At 38.3% G+C, this 15966-nt stretch overlaps 1 protein-coding gene across 1 annotated transcript in view; it reads left to right on the top strand.

The window, feature by feature from the left end:
• Window positions 1-15966, top strand: part of NCOR1 (nuclear receptor corepressor 1) — a 113944-nt gene that overhangs the window by 20869 nt on the left and 77109 nt on the right. The window contains exons 4-5 of the mRNA XM_068979138.1: window positions 5538-5730; window positions 11098-11280. Of these exons, the coding sequence (XP_068835239.1) occupies window positions 5538-5730; window positions 11098-11280 (376 nt within the window). The remainder of the gene's footprint in view (window positions 1-5537; window positions 5731-11097; window positions 11281-15966) is intronic.

Genomic DNA, 15966 nt, shown 5'->3' on the forward strand with positions numbered 1-15966 from the left:
ACATTCCTTTACCCCCAAGGCCACATTTTAAATTCTGTATATAAAGTGAAAGGGAACAAGGGATAAGATAGATGTGGCTGAAAGTCAGACCTTTGTTCTGGAAGAAAGGTCTTGAGATGATCAGAGTGAAGGCAGAAGAAAAGGACAGAGAGATCAAAGCAATTAGAAAGAGGCAGATAAATACGGAGGGCAAATTAAAATCATCCAGCATGTCATAAGCACATGTGTTTCCTAGGTGGAAAACCTAGTAAGGGAAAGGAAATGATACTCATAATTAAAAAAAAAAACAAAAACCACCTTTTTTCCCCTTTAACATGAGGGAAGAAATCTGTAGGTTGATAGGACATATCTTGCTCCAGGAAAAATTTGCACAGGATGATCAGTACTGAGACAGATCCTGGTTGAATTATTATTAAAGTTTAAGGATAAGTAAAAGAATCAGGAATCTAGCAATCAGAACAAGTCCTTGATAAGAGAAAAGAATCTGACAGAGCAATAGCTACCAAGTTCTGAGGAGAAGAAACTGAGATCCAAAAATATTATATCAGACATGTTTAAAAGCAATAGGCAGACATTTTTAGACCTGAAAACACTGAGTATTTAAAGCATCTTGAAGAATTTCTCAGAGATGGAACCCAGTTGAATAAGGAATGGAAGCCATGGCCAAAGGATTACAGTAGCCATAAACCCATTCAAGTGAGGGTCCATATGAGACATCTCCCGGAATCATGGAATCATGGTTCCTTAGCGGATGTTAGTACTCAGTCTTGACAAAGTAAAATAATATAAGTGTCCCAAATCAGAGATATGATAAGTATTGGAAGAATGTTTAAAGATATGCATTTGAAAAGTGTGCCTGGAGTGATTTGATGAATTCTAAAAAGGAAAACAGGTTAAAAAAAAATTCCTCTTCTCAGTGATTTTCATAATTATTTTCCTTACCCTTTTCACTTTCACCCTTTAGAAAGAATTTTTAAGGAACTGATTTCTTGCATTAAAGGAATATTTAACTGGAATGTAGTAATTCCTTCTATTTTTAAGCCTTATTTCAATTTTTTCTCATATATGTATCTGTATAAAATAAACCAACTATTCTGTATTTAAAAAATACTCTATGTGATTCTTCTGTTTTATTTTTACCTGTATGTCCATATATCCGTGTGTAGAAATAAATGATGTCTGGTAATGAAACTCACCCCTGATTACAGCTATTGTTATGTGGTGGGATTTGGGGTGATTTGCTACTTAGTTCTGTTAATATATTCCTGGAATTTTTTTGTTAGCAAATGTTTATTATTTTATAAACATAGCACTTACAAAAAGAGTTATTTCTGTGTGAATATCATTTATCATGTTTTCTAGATTTCATTGGAAAAATTAGCCCAGAAGGGAATGGCAGTCCACTCCAGTATTCTTCCCTGGAGAATTCCATGGACAGAGAAGCCTGGCAGGCTACAGTCTGTGGGGTTGCAAAGAGTCGAACATGACTGAGCGACTAACACACAACACTTAGAGTATTTGGAGAGTATTTGGATGTTTAATTAACTAGGTACAGAACAACTGAGGTAGTTTCAGATACTATAAAAGATTCTCTGAAATTCAGAGAATCAGAAATTCAGAGAGGTCAATTCATATTTATACATATTAAAATTTAAGTGAAATTAATTTTGTTTTGGACAAGAGTCTCCCTCAGCTGGGAATAAACACAATAAATTATAATTCTGATTGATCTTCATGGGCCAGTATTTTAAATAGCTATGAACTTTATATTACCCCAAGTGAAGGTTTATTACAATAAAAAATGCATTTGATAAATTCGCTTTAAAGCTATTTAAAGATGGTACTAAGAGATGCTGCTGCTGCTGCTAAGTCGCTTCAGTTGTGTCTGACTCTGTGCGACCCCATAGACAGCAGCCCACCAGGCTCCCCCGTCCCTGGGATTCTCCAGGCAAGAACACTGGAGTGGGTTGCCATTTCCTTCTCCAATGCATGAAAGTGAAAAGTGAAAGTGAAGTCACTCAGTTGTGTCCGACTCTTAGCGACCCCATGGACTGCAGCCCACCAGGCTCCTCCATTCATGAGATGATGAAAGTCTGTAAAATGTAGGAAATTTTAAAGTTAAGAGTCTGCAGAGATATTTTAGTGTGAAATCTGGTGGAGTTTTTTTTTTGTTGTTGTTGTTTTGGAAGTACTACATTTTATCTTTCTTTTCATCAGTTGATAGCTATTTGAGTTGTTTGCACTTTGTGACTGTTGTGAATAATATTACTGTGAACATCCAAGCACAGATTTTTCTTTGGCTGTCTATATACCCCTTTATACTCCACGTGCATGCTTCAGTCGTGTCTGACTCTTTGTGACCCCATGGACTGTAGCCCACCAGCCTCCTCTGTCCATGGGATTCTCCAGGCAAGAATCCCAGGGTGGATAGGGGATCTTCCCCACCCTGGGATTAGACCCTTGTCTCCGTCATCTCCTGCGGTGGCAGGCAGGTTCTTTACCACTAGTGCCACCTGGGAAGTTCCATATGCCCCTTTTCTTGGTCACATACTAGGAGTGGAACTCCTGGATTAGATGCTGGCCCCTTTTGTTTGCCATTTGGAAAACTACCAGACTGTGTACAAAGTGGCCACTCCATCATACAGTATTAGTTTTTAGAAGGCAAATACTTTGTTAAAGATGTGCATTTCATGCTTAACTCCCAATATAAAATTGTATTTGTTTTCACCAAGATTTTCATAGTTCATTTAAATTTTTCTCTGAAATTTTAAATGGTAAATTATATATTTATTTATGCATGAGTAGTTTTGTTGTAAAAAGAATTGGCAAGCTGAAATGGGGAATAGTTCGATTTCTTGATGGAGTGAGAGCTTTCAACACTCTGCTTTTCTTATTGTCCTGTGCCCTGGCTTCCTGGGGTTCTCCTCCAGCTGTGGGTACACCTCACCCTCTGGCTTTGGTCAGTCTCCCAGGCAGAGTGGCTGGAGGTAAAATGTGATCCTTGGAAGTTAGTTAGCTTTTGTGGATTGTGTCCACAGCTAGGGACCCTAGAGGGTTGCATTTGCTTATGGAAGTTCCACACAAAATCTCCAAGCAGGCCAACAGCAGCCCTGGTTCTCAGTGCTGCATCCAGGGGCATGGCCTTTATCTGATTGCCCCTGGCTGCTCTGTGGAGGGTGGATTTGAGGTGGGTAGACTGAAGCAGAGAGAATGTGTCAGAGAGAGAGCTGGGGAGAAGGAATGTGGGCATCAGACAGGATACTGCAGCCTTACCACATGCATGATTTTCAGTTATCTCCTCCCATCTGTGGTTTGTCTTTTCAGTCTCATGATAGTGTTCTTTGATGTACTAAAATTTTTCATTTTGATGAAGTCCAGTCATCTACATTTTTCTTTTGTTGCCTTACCTTTGGTGTGATATCCAGGAATTCACTACCAAGTCCAAGGTCAGGAGATTTTCCCTATATTTTGTTTCTAGGAGTTTTTAAGTTTTGAATTTATAATCCATTATGAGTCCAACTTGATTGTTGTGTGTGTGGAAATTCTGTTCTCCAGCACTGTTTGTTGCAGAGATTGTCCTTGCCTGTGGGAGGGTCTCGACAGCCTTGGTGAGGCTGACTGAGAGAGATGTGAGAGTTTATTTCTAGGCTCTTAGTTGTATTCTGTTGGAGAAGGAAATGGCAACCCCCTCCAGTGTTCTTGCCTGGAGAATCCCAGGGACGGGGGAGCCTGGTGGGCTGCCATCTATGGGGTCACACAGAGTCGGACACGACTTAGCAGCAGCAGCAGCAGCAGTTGTATTCTGTTGGTCTGTAGGTCTGCCCTTCTGGCTGTATCATACTCTTGCTTATTTTATATTTGTAGTGAGTTTTGAAATTGCAAAGTGTGAGTTCTCCAACTTTATATATATATTTTTTCTACAGTTGTTTCGGCTGTTTGCAATCCCTTGAGATTCCACATGAATTTTTTTTTTTTCTGCGCCACCTGTCTTGTGGGATCTTAGTTCCCTGACCAGGGATCCAACCCGGGCCCATGACAGTGAAAACACTGAGTCAACGACTGGACCAGTAGGGAATTCCCATCTCCATGAATTTTATGATTTTTTTTTTTAAATGTCTCAAAAAAACACTGTTGGGACTTTGCTGGAGATTATGTTGAATGTATACTTAGCTTTGTGTAGTATTGTTATCTTAACAATATTGTCTTTCAGTGCATGAAAATGGGATGTCTCACTGTTTAAATTTTCCTTAATTTCTTTTAGCAATGTTTTGTGATTTTTCAGTGTGTAAGTCTTGGGCTTCCATGGTCTAATTCATTCCTGTTTTATTCTTTTGGATGCTATTATAAATGGAATTTTTTTGGGGGGGGGGAATTGTTTTCTTAATTTCATTTCCAGATTATTCATTGTCAATGTATAGAAATATAGCTGATTTTTACATGTTGATTTTTTTAAATCTCATAATTTCACCCTATTCATTTATTAGCTCTAACATTTTTTGTGGTTTCTTGAGAGTTTTCCACATATGAGATCATATCATTTGTGAATAGAAATACTTCTTCCTTTTCAGTTTGGATGCTTCTTTCTTTTTCTTGCCTAATATTCTGATAACTCCCAATACGATATTGAATACAAGTGGGTAAAACTGTCATCCTTGTCTTATTCTTGAAACTTTCTATTGCAGTATTTTTTGTGATATCATTGTGAATTTTACGGAGACAATGGGATCTTATGTCTTGAATCAAGATTTCAGATTTTTGAAGTATTATGAAATTATCAACCTCAGGGTTTGTTTTATCACCTATACTAAAAACAAAACCCCATGATTAACTTCAAAATGAAAAGTTGTTTTGTGAGATGTTCATTTAAACCTTGGCCACAAGTAAAATGTCGCGTCTGGAAATACTTTGTAAATACTCTATACAGTATATCATGTAAGGAAATTGAAACCAGATTCCTGACCTTCAAGATACTTAGGTACTTGGGGAAATAAGACAGAAAGCATGTTTTGAGGGTCAGAATTACGTGTTCAAAGCAATATTGCATTCCCTCTCAAGACACTTGTTTTTAAGTCTTGATAATAACCTCACAACTCAAGGCATTTATCTTTCCATGTGGCAGTTGCTGAAAGATTTTTTTTTCCCTGCTTGCTTTTATTATTGATTGAACAGAGTGGCTCTTCTAGTCTAGATTATATTACTTCAGTTGTTATGGCATGGTTTTAAAAATAATTATTTTATGGATATTCTTTAGCACCTTTTAAATTTTCTGCAAATTGAATCTTCTCTTGCATCTTTCACTACTTTACCACCTCTACTTCTACCTCCCCTTTTCTAGTAGAAAAGAAGAAACTTTTCTGTTAGAATCAGAACTTTAATAGGACTTAATAGTGAGGTATGTGTTCTCCTGGGGTGGGGGTGGTTTCACTTTGAAAGTAAGTGTAACTGCTCATTCATTTCAAAGTTCAACCAGGGATATTAGCATGAAGTTGTACATTACTTAAACATTTTCAAGTGATTCTTTTCTCTGTGTGTGTTAGGCCTCAAGAAAGGAGAACTGGCTATGAGCAGTTTCACCCAGGCCCTTCCCCAGGGGATCATGATTCACTGGACTCCAAGAGACCGCGTCTGGAGCAGCTTTCTGATTCCCATTTCCAGCGGGTCAGCGCTGCGGTCTTACCTTTAGTGCACACGTTGCCAGAAGGGTTGAGGTCTTCTGCAGATGCTAAGAAGGTAAATATTTGTTCTCTTACCGTGTGGAGTTGTCGGTCTGAAATGTGTATTTAGCCATATTCAGGCACAGTGCCTAAAAGAAAGACCAGTTATTCCATTCACCAAAGGTTAGTGCTGTGGGAAAGTAAAAATTTTGTTTAAACAAAACTAAAAAGCCACAGACTTAATACTCCAGACTTTAAAGTCAGTACTTTTGACTTTTTGGTGAATGAGAAACAATCTGAGGACTGCTGTAAAGAAAAATTGCTATTGAATGACTCTCAAGCATTTTGTACTGGCTTGCTGGGCTGTAAAATGTAGTCAGAGCTACTCAAGACTGTCACAGTTCTATTAAATTGAATTTTAAATAATCCCCTTAAATTCAGTTGCAGTTTATTAACTTACTACATGGGAGAAGACATGTTTTAGGTAAGGTTTAACTATGCTTATAATTTTTGTAAAGAAAAATTTTTATTCTCTTAGTGATAACTACTTTTAATATGAGCTCTAATCTCATGACAGTAGCTCAGTGGTAAAGAATCCTTCTAATTCAGGAGGTGCCAGTTCAATCTCTGGGTTGGGAAAAGATCCCCTGGAAAAGGAAATGGCAACGCACTCGAGGATTCTTGCCTAGGAAATGATATGGGCAGAGGATCCTGGTGGGCTGTAGTTCATGGGGTTGCAAAAGAGCTGGACATGACTGAGTGGCTAAACAACAGCAATCAGTTCAGTTCAGTTGCTCAGCTGTGTCCGACTCTTTGTGACCCCATGAACCGCAGCACGCCAGGCCTCCCTGTCCATTACCAACTCCCGGAGTCCACCCAAACCCATGTCCGTTGAGTCGGTGATGCCATCCAATCATCTTATCCTCTGTCGTTCCCTTCTTCTCCTGCCGTCAGTCTTTCCCAGCATCAGGGTCTTTTCCACTGAGTCAGCTCTTCGCATCAGGTGGCCAAGGTATTAGAGTTTCAGCTTCAACATCAGTCCTTCCAGTGATCTCATGATATTTCAAACACTGTGTGTTGTCGGTTTATGAGAAGGTTCTATTAAGATTATACCTCTTTTCCTTTTCTGTTTATTGTTACTTGCCTTTCTTTGGTGATGTGCATGTTTCTGTATTATACTTTTATTTTGTTCCTCAGTTTATTGTACTTAACTATCTTGCTTGTCATTAGATCTTCAGATCAGGAATTAACCTGGCACTTAGTAGGTACAGAATAAATATTTGTTTTAGAAAGAATAAACTAATTCTTTAAAATGATTTTTTAACAGAAAGTATTAACCCTTTTACTATCAATATTAATATCTTTTTATCTTTGCTTTTTTGTTCTTAAATCTCTTTCCAAAAAAATTTGTTTGCCTTTAGGGCTAGTGGCCCTTTGCACCGTAATATCAGATAACTAAATACCCATACATTTTCTTTGAGTTTTTATGGACTGAACAGTGATTTAAATAAAAGACAATAAATATGTTTGCACTTTATTCTCAAATAGATCAACTGGAAAAAAAATGTAGGTATATGTATATGTATACAGAGAGAGAAAGCAAATATAGCAATATGTTACAGTTAGTGAAGCTAGATGAAGGGTAATTGAATCCATGATACTAGTCTCTCAACTCTTAGGTAAATTTGAAATTTTAAAAATAGTAAGTTGGGTGGGTAAATCTCTTTGTGATGAGCTAGAAATGAACTTAACTCCTAGGAATATTGAGACCCACTTTACCATGTAAAATATCTGTATTATAGTCTGTGGGTTTATAAGGAATGTTTGCAGCATTTAAAAAAGAAGGAAAGAATGAAGTGAGTAAAGGTCTTGCAAGGCTGAATAAATGAACATAAATGTAATTTATAGCTATAGTTTTTTTTGGCAGAGAGCTTAAACTTCATCCATTTATATTAGATGAGAGTACAGCTGATTTCCATTTTATAGTAGAGAAGACAGATGTTAAGAAAAACTAAGTGACCTAGGTAGTGTTTCCTGAGTTGAAATGAAAACCCATGACCTCTGATTCCTAGTCCTGTTTCTTTCCTGCCTAAGCTGTAAGTCATGACTTTCCTTTTATTTTAGAAGTTGGGATTTTGAAAGGGTTAGCATTTGTTAGTTTTTCTCTTCAGTTATAGAAGAATGAAATTGGATAAGCTTGAAGGAAAAAGTTTGTCTCACCAGTTTGTTGTTAATAATTGTGCACATTTTATTGTGCTTACTTTGTGCATTGTGTATGACTTTATTTTTGCTTAAATAGGTTCTGAGGTTCATTTTGTGTCATTAAGTTTACAGTTGTATTTTCGGTCATATTCCATGTATGGATATAAAATAACTCGTCACACATGTAGGTTACCTGCTTGTTCATTAGAATAATGACATATTTTTCTTAGCTTGATTTTTTGTTTGTTCGTTTCTTTTTTGTGTTCAGCTTGTGATATTTTAGTTCCCCAACCAGGAAATCAGACCTGTACCCTCAGCAGAGAAAGTGTGGAGACCTAACCACTGGACCACCAGGGAATTCCCTAGGTTCATTTTTTTGGTTTACATTCTTATTTACTTCCTTAAGGTAAATTCCTGTTAGCGTATTTCAAGGTTTTCCTGGGTGTATCCAGTTTGCCCTGAAAAGGTGGAAAACCAGTTCTTACTGCCGACAGCATGATGTAAGAGCACCCGGTAGCTGTGTGTCCTTCCTGAAACCACATATTTACATTCTTTAAAAAGATCATTGTTAGTTTGATAAATTTTTAACTTGCATTTATTTTCTAAGTTATTAAAATTTAACATTTTTTCATTTATTTTTCCTTTTTTCCTGTTTTATGAGTTGCTTTTCATATCTGTTGTCTAGTTTTCTGTTGATGTGTTTTTTATTTTATGTTGAGTTGTTAGAGTTCACGTTTTGCAAATTATTTTTCCCGTTTGCCTTGTAAATTTATTCCTATTTTGTTAAAGAGAAAATTGTTCTTTATTTTGATTCATCGATGTTTTTTTAATGTCTTTTGCTGTTGACTTTCCTGTGCTCAGTATAATATGAATACCTTTTGTTTGAAGCTACTTGTGATTTGTTAATAAATCTTATATAAATATTATTATTTGGCTTTCGTTGTGATATGTGGGATAGAAATTTAACTTTCCCCGCCTCAAGTAGCTAACAGAATGTCCCAGCACAAAATTATAAACTCCCTGATGGCAAGCCTGTTTTGTTTACCTTTCTGCCTAGTGCCTGTCAGATGATAGGCACTGTAAACAGGAATTTGTTTTTTGTTAAATATTTAACTAGAGATGGAGTCAGTGGGAAATATTGATCTGTAATAGTAGTTCTTAGGGCACAGGTCAGACAGTATCACCTGAGGAGCATTTTCAAAATCTGCTGAGTCGAAATGTAATCTGTTTTGGTATTATATGTGTTTGTAACACAAATGATTTCATATGCATATGTAAGAGAATGATGTTAATGTAACATGGAAATCCATGGTGAATGATTGTTGCACGTGAATGTTTTAGAGCTGTAAAGATCAAGCTTTCATAATTAAGAATTAGCCTTCTAGATAGATGAAGACCTTAAAAAGATTTGAAAAGTCTGCATCTATCAGTGGTTTTCATTTAGTGCAGGTAGTAGCTAGTTTAGTTAGTTCAAGAACTGCTCTGCTTTTCAGTGTTTAACTAACTAATGAAGATTGGAATGTCGAAAAGAAACTGTGAGACCTTTTTTCCTGTCCTTTTATGTTTTTAAAGGTTAATCTGCCTGCCAATTCAGGAGACATGAGTTTGATCCCTGGGTCAGGAACATCTCCTGGAGAAGGAAATGGCAACCTACTCCAGTATTCTTGCCTGGAGAATCCCATGGACAGAGGAGCCTGGTGGGCTACAGTCCATGGGGTAGCAAAACATCAGATACAACTTAGTGACTAAACAACAGCAAAGTCTTTATACCGCAAATCTGATTTTTATTAACATTATGATGAAGTGTGCTGTTTTGAACTGGAAGCAAATGACCCAAAGGATTAACAGAGGAAGCATAAACTGCAGGGTTTACAGCTATCAAAGGATTAACTGTAGTCTGAATGCAAATGGTATTGGAGCTTTGACAGTACTATTTTATTAGAATTGCTGTTGTTTTGTTAATGCTCTGCTTGCAAAGTTTACAGGTTTTAAGTAATAACTATAATCCCATTTTCCCCAGAAGCCTTAATTTAGCTATATTATGTTACAGAATATCAGATTTTTCAGGAATATACATGTTACGTTTTAGTTAATCTCTGTTCCATGGTGTTTTGGAACAACTATCTGGGTATATTTAAGTGCATTCTTGGTTAGAACTATTTTTTCTCAGTTACTTAGTCATTGTTTAATACATTGAGGGCCCTCTGGTCTTACGAACTGTGCTTATTCTAGACTTCTTACAGCCTAAAGAGAACCAGTGTCTTAATCTGAAATTCATATGCTTTGCAGTATTGCTCACATCTTCACCTTGTACTGGAGATGAGTAGGCTGTGTGAGTGTGCATGCGTGTATTGGCAGGGTGGTAGGTTTTGGGTGGAGGCCTTCAGTCTACTGTAGTCCCTGCTCAGTATGGAGCTGGAGTGAGGAGGTACATTTGGCTGGAGAGATGCTAACATGTGCTGTGGGGCGGGCAGGCTTAGTTGCTCTTTATTGAGGGTGATCAAAGCAACAAAAGTTCTAGGTCATTCCCCAGACTTATGTACATCAGTATTAGCCCTTGGAAACCCTGAAAACTTCTGATAGAAATGGCCATTTGTAGCTGTTAAGTTGGGTGGACACACAGAGTGCGTGTGTTCAGATGTTTTGGAGTGGCATTGCGACAAAATGGCTGAGAAATTGGCATCTTCCTTTGTTGTGATTACATCATTATTTTTGCAGAAATTCTCTGTATGTCTCAGTATTGTAGTAAAGGCTGGTTGGCCACTTAACCACCTCAACCTGTATAGCTTTTAGGATCTTCAGGGATATGTCTGAACTGTGAACATCAGTGGTGTGTGTATGTGAGTGTGTGTGTGAGAGAGAGAGACAGGGAGGGTGGGCGGAAAGAAGGGAGAAAATTGCTACTATAGGCTACTGTGTAGAAAGGGAGCACACATGGCTTTGCTAAGTTTTAAAACGCACTTTTTTTCAGTTAAGAGAATCTTTTTTTAATGAACCCATCATGCTTTTTAAAAAATATTTTTATTTGTTTGCCTGCACTGGGTCTTAGTTGCAGCACGTGAGATCTTTTAGTTGTGGTATGTGGGATCTAGTTCCCCGACCAGAGATTGAACCTGGCCCCCTGCATTGAGAACCAGAGTCGTAGCCACTGGACCACCAGGGAAGTCCCCGTTAAGAGACTCTTGATGCTGACATTGATCTTTAGTGAGAAACCATTTGTTCTTGATTTTCTTCTTTAAAGGACCCGGCATTTGGAGTCAAACATGAAGCTCCTTCCTCTCCAATCTCTGGGCAACCATGTGGGGATGATCAAAATGCTTCACCTTCAAAACTTTCAAAGGAAGAGTTAATACAGAGTATGGATCGTGTAGATCGAGAAATTGCGAAAGTAGAGCAGCAGATCCTTAAACTGAAAAAAAAACAAGTAAGTGTTTGATTTTACTGCTTAGTACATTCTTGGAATGTTTGTCTCCTTAAAGAAGAGTGTTGAACTTTCCATATTTTTAACTTTAGTTGATGTGCCATTTTAAATTCCACTAGCAGTATCTGAGGGAGGGTTTCCCTCTCTCTTCTTCACTGTTTTAAATAGCTATCCTAGTGCATGTGAAGTAGTCTCTCATTGTGGTTTTAATTTTAATTTCCTTAGTGACCAGTGATGAACATCTCTTTGTGTGTGTGTTGGTCATTTGTATATTTTCTTTAGAGAACTGTTTATTCAGATCCTTTGCCCATTTTTTTTTTAAGCTAGGTTGTCTTTTTATTGTTGAGTAAGAGTTCTTTATATATTCTGAATATCCATATATATGATGTGCAAATATTTTCTCTCATTTTGTGGGTTGTCTTTTCACTATCCTGATAGTGTTTGTTGATGTAAGAAACTCTTTTTTCCTCTGATTCGTTCAAATTCTTATTGAGCATCTAAGGAGGTATAAAAGTGATTAAAACATGGTAAAAGAGGTAAATCAAATGAATAAGTAATAGAAAGCAAAGTATAAGATTCGTTGAATCATAGCCATCAAACACAAGTGCTTTATGAAGCCGGAGTGAGATTGCTTCCAGCCTGGTGGGTTGTGGTGGGGGTAAATCAGGAGAGGGAGTTGAGGTTAAAGTAGGAAACTTGGTCTGAATTGCTAGTGATACTCAGCTTGGACTCTGTCTCCTTTTCCTCTCTCCCTATCTTAATTTATGAGGGCTGTTCATCGTGCTTTTTCCTAGACTTGCCTGCAGTTTTACTTTAACGTCTTCTCCAGAACTAGGTCTTTTTGGTGTTTTAGGAGGTTTGTGAGCAAGTGAGTGTGTTTTGAGGGCTTCCCAGATGGCTCAAGCGGTAAAGAATCCACCTGCAATGCAGGAGATAGGGGTTTGATCCCTGGGTCAGGAAGGTCCCCTGGACAAGGAAATGGCAACCTATTCCAGTATTGTTGCCTGGAAAATCCCATGGACAGAGGAGTCTGGCAGGCTACTGTATGTTTTGAAGGATTCTTGACTTTTGTTCCTGATGTTTGATGGTTTGGAATCTATTCCATTCTGGTTTGATCTGGCGCCTTTTTGGCTGGAGTGTCTTGCATAGATTTCTTTCCTGGAGCTTTTTCTTCAGCTTCCTTTTCATTAGCAAGTTTTGCTTGTTTTCTGTGGAACCTTGCTACCACTTGCAGATATACTCCAGAGTTTCACGTCCTCCTCTTCGTCATCTTATTCTGCATCTTCTAAGAGCTGTCCACTAATAACTACAAGCCCTGAACCACTTTTGGACCACAGTTGGCGTTCAGCCCCCAGGGACAAATTAGCATAGCCAGGGTTGCTTCGTTGGGACCACCTCTGCTCTAGCAGTGTGCACTTCATCCTTTGCACCAGCCTTGGAACTGACCTCTGCAGAGAGGAAAAGGAGACAGAGTCCAAGCTGAGTATAACTGACCTATCTCAAGATAACTGCTCATCTTCATCATAATCCACTTTAAAGTCATCTTTAGTGGTCTTTAGTTGACAACTGAAAGGTGGTTCCAGGGCCCCAGGGGCACACCTGTAGGTGGGAGAGACAGTGGGCAGAGGTGAGTGACTGTACTTGCAGAGGGCGGTAAGCAGGATGGAGTCACACCAGGGCAGAAAGCTTTCAATTTTAACTGTGATGAAGTCCAGTTTATTTTTTCTTTCATCACTTGTGCTTTTGGTGTCATATCTAAGAACCATAATCCTCGTTGCCTAATCCAAGGTCACAACAATTTATACCTATGTTTTTTTCTCTGGGTTTTATAGTTTTAGCTCTTACATTTAGGTCTGCATTTTTGGTGAACAGAATTTCTGTAGTTTTTGTATGTGACTACCCTGGGATCATTAAAAGAGTTTATCATCTTTTAAGAAATTTTATAGTTTCTCATCACATTATTCTTAATCTACCAGAAGTTGAGTTTTTGTCTCTGCCTCAAGATAAAAGTCAATATTTTTCCCCCATTTAATAATTTATTAAAAAGTTCATCCTTTTCCAGCTGTACTTTTAGCTCTATTATAAATCAGGTTTGGACTGATTTTTGGGCTTTGTGTTCTTTGTGGTATTGATGTAGAAATGTAGTAGATACCTGGATTTTTGATTTATCTCTTTTTCCTAGTAGTTCTCAGTTTAAAAGAAGATTGGGGTAAAATTGACATGCAACATTATATAGCATCTTGATTTTATATTTATATATATTGCAAAATGATCTCCACAGTAAAGCTAGTTAACCATCTCTCACTACATATGGTTACAGATTTTTTTTTGTTTTGATGAGAGTTTTTAACATCTACTCTCACCGTAACTTTCAACTATACAATAAACTGTTAAGTATAATCACCAAACTATGGTCAACTGTAGTTTATATCTGCATCCCTTACTTATTTTATAATTGGGAGTTTATACTTTTTGACTCCTTTCACCCATTTGGTCCATCTCCGCCTGCCCCTGCAACCACCAGTCTATTTGAATCTGTGAGCTTGTCTGATGTCTGTCGGTGGTTTGGTCCCAGGGCTACTTAACTGTGAAGAACAAAATGTGATTTCCTGAAACCTGTTTATTTCTTTCTCTATACCTACTTATTGGACATTCTGAAAGAAGGCCTTCTGAGCAAAGGAATGAAAGGGCATGGTTGGAGACCTCATTAACATGAGAATGATCTCAGAACCCTGAATACTATCGTTTGAGGTTGCGTGAGTCCTTTCTGTTCCAAAGTGGAAGTGGACCTCAAAGCTTCCCTCTTAAAGGATTTTTATCCTTTCATTGGGTGTGGTCTGACTTACATGATGAGGAACCTGACTCTCAGTCTTACTTGGAAATGTACATAATCTTTTTCTGCTGGGCCTTCAGTAGACTTACCACCTTTTACCTTAATGCCTTTTATATTATATCCATGTAGCTGTTTGTTGAGCATTTACTAGGTATCAGTTGGGGTGATGGAAGACAAAAAGCAGTGAACTAAGTTCAGTCCCTACTTATTTCAGTAGGTGATACTGACCATTTATAGTTGTGCTTGATATATACTGAGTCCTGTAATCCTCTCAGAAAGTTGTGTGATAGGTAGGATGAATATCCCCACTTTACATATGAGGGGTTTGTACACTTCCTCCAGATTGAGGTAAGAACTAGAAAGGGTCTTTGGATCAAACCACTTGTAAAGGGTGACCCTAGGGCTGAACCTGGGCAGATTAGTTCAGATAGCCTCCTGCGTTGTGGCTGCACATACTAGCAGTTCATGTGCTTTCGACTTTGCCACCTCCTCACTGTAGAATATAAAGTCTGATGGGGGAGTGGGGTAGAGGGTGGTGCTGTGCTGAGTTAAGGGTTAACCCTTCAGTGTTCTACCATGCTGTCTCTGCCAGACATTAGCAGGTACTGTGTGTCTATAAGGCAGAACAGCATTATTCCAGGGACACAGAGGGTCCTTGTGATAGAGGCAGATGCAATACCTTCATACATTTAGATTCTTGTACTTAAGTTGTGGTTCAGGTGCCAAGTTTTCTGACTCTTTGCAACTCCATGGACTGCAGCACACCAGGCTTCCTTGTCCTTCACTATCTCCAGGAGTTTGCCCAAATTCATGTCCATTGAGTCAGTGATGCTATCTAACCCTCTCATCCTCTGCCCGCTCCCTTCTCCTCCTGCCTTATTTTTTCCAGCATAGAGTCTTTTCCGGTGAGTCGGCTTTCCGCATCAGGTGGCCAAAGTATTGGAGCTTCACTTTCAGCAGCAGGTCTTCCAATGAATATTCAGGGTTGATTTCCTTTGGATTTGACTGGTTTGATCTCCTTGCCGTCCAAGGGACTTATGAGTCTTCTCCAGCATCACAGTTCAAAAGCATCAGTTCGACACTCAGACTTCTTTATGGTCCAGCTCACGCATCCGTAATGACTACTGGAAAAACCATAGCTTTGACTATACAGACCTTTGTCAGCAAAGTGATGTCTCTGCTTTTTAAATATGCTGTCTAGGTTCTGTCATACCTCTCCTTCCAGGGAGCAAGTGTCTTTTAATCTCATGGTAGCAGTCACTGTCCACAGTAATTTTGGAGCCCAGGAAAACAAAATCTATCACTGCTTCTACTATTTCTCCATCTATTTGCCAAGAAGTGATGGGACCAGATGCCATGATCTTAGTTTTTTGAATGTTGAGTTTTAAGACGACTTTTTCACTCTCCTCTTTTACTTTCATCAAGAGGCTCTTTAGTTCCTCACTTTCTGCCTTTAGAATGGTATTATCTGCATATGTGAGGTTATTGATATTTCTTCCAGCAATCTTGATTCCAGCTTGTGATTCATCCAGCCCAACATTTCACATGATATACTTTGTATATAAGCTAAATAAACAAGGTGACAGTATATAACCTTGTCATACTCATTTCCTAATATTGAATCAGTCACTTGTTCCATGTAAGGTTCCAACTTTTGCTTCTTGACCCACGTATAGGTTTCTCAGGAGGCAGGTAAGGTGGTCTGGTATTCGCATCTCGTAAAGAATTTACCAGTTTGTTGTGATCCACACAGTCAAAGGCTTTAGCTTAGTGAATGAAACAAAAGTAGATGGTTTTCTGGAATTCCTTAGCTTTCTCTGTGATCCAGGGAATGTTGGCAATTTGATCTCTAGTTT

Source organism: Capricornis sumatraensis, chromosome 8 (assembly GCF_032405125.1).
Source record: "Capricornis sumatraensis isolate serow.1 chromosome 8, serow.2, whole genome shotgun sequence".
Taxonomy (NCBI): domain Eukaryota; kingdom Metazoa; phylum Chordata; class Mammalia; order Artiodactyla; family Bovidae; genus Capricornis; species Capricornis sumatraensis.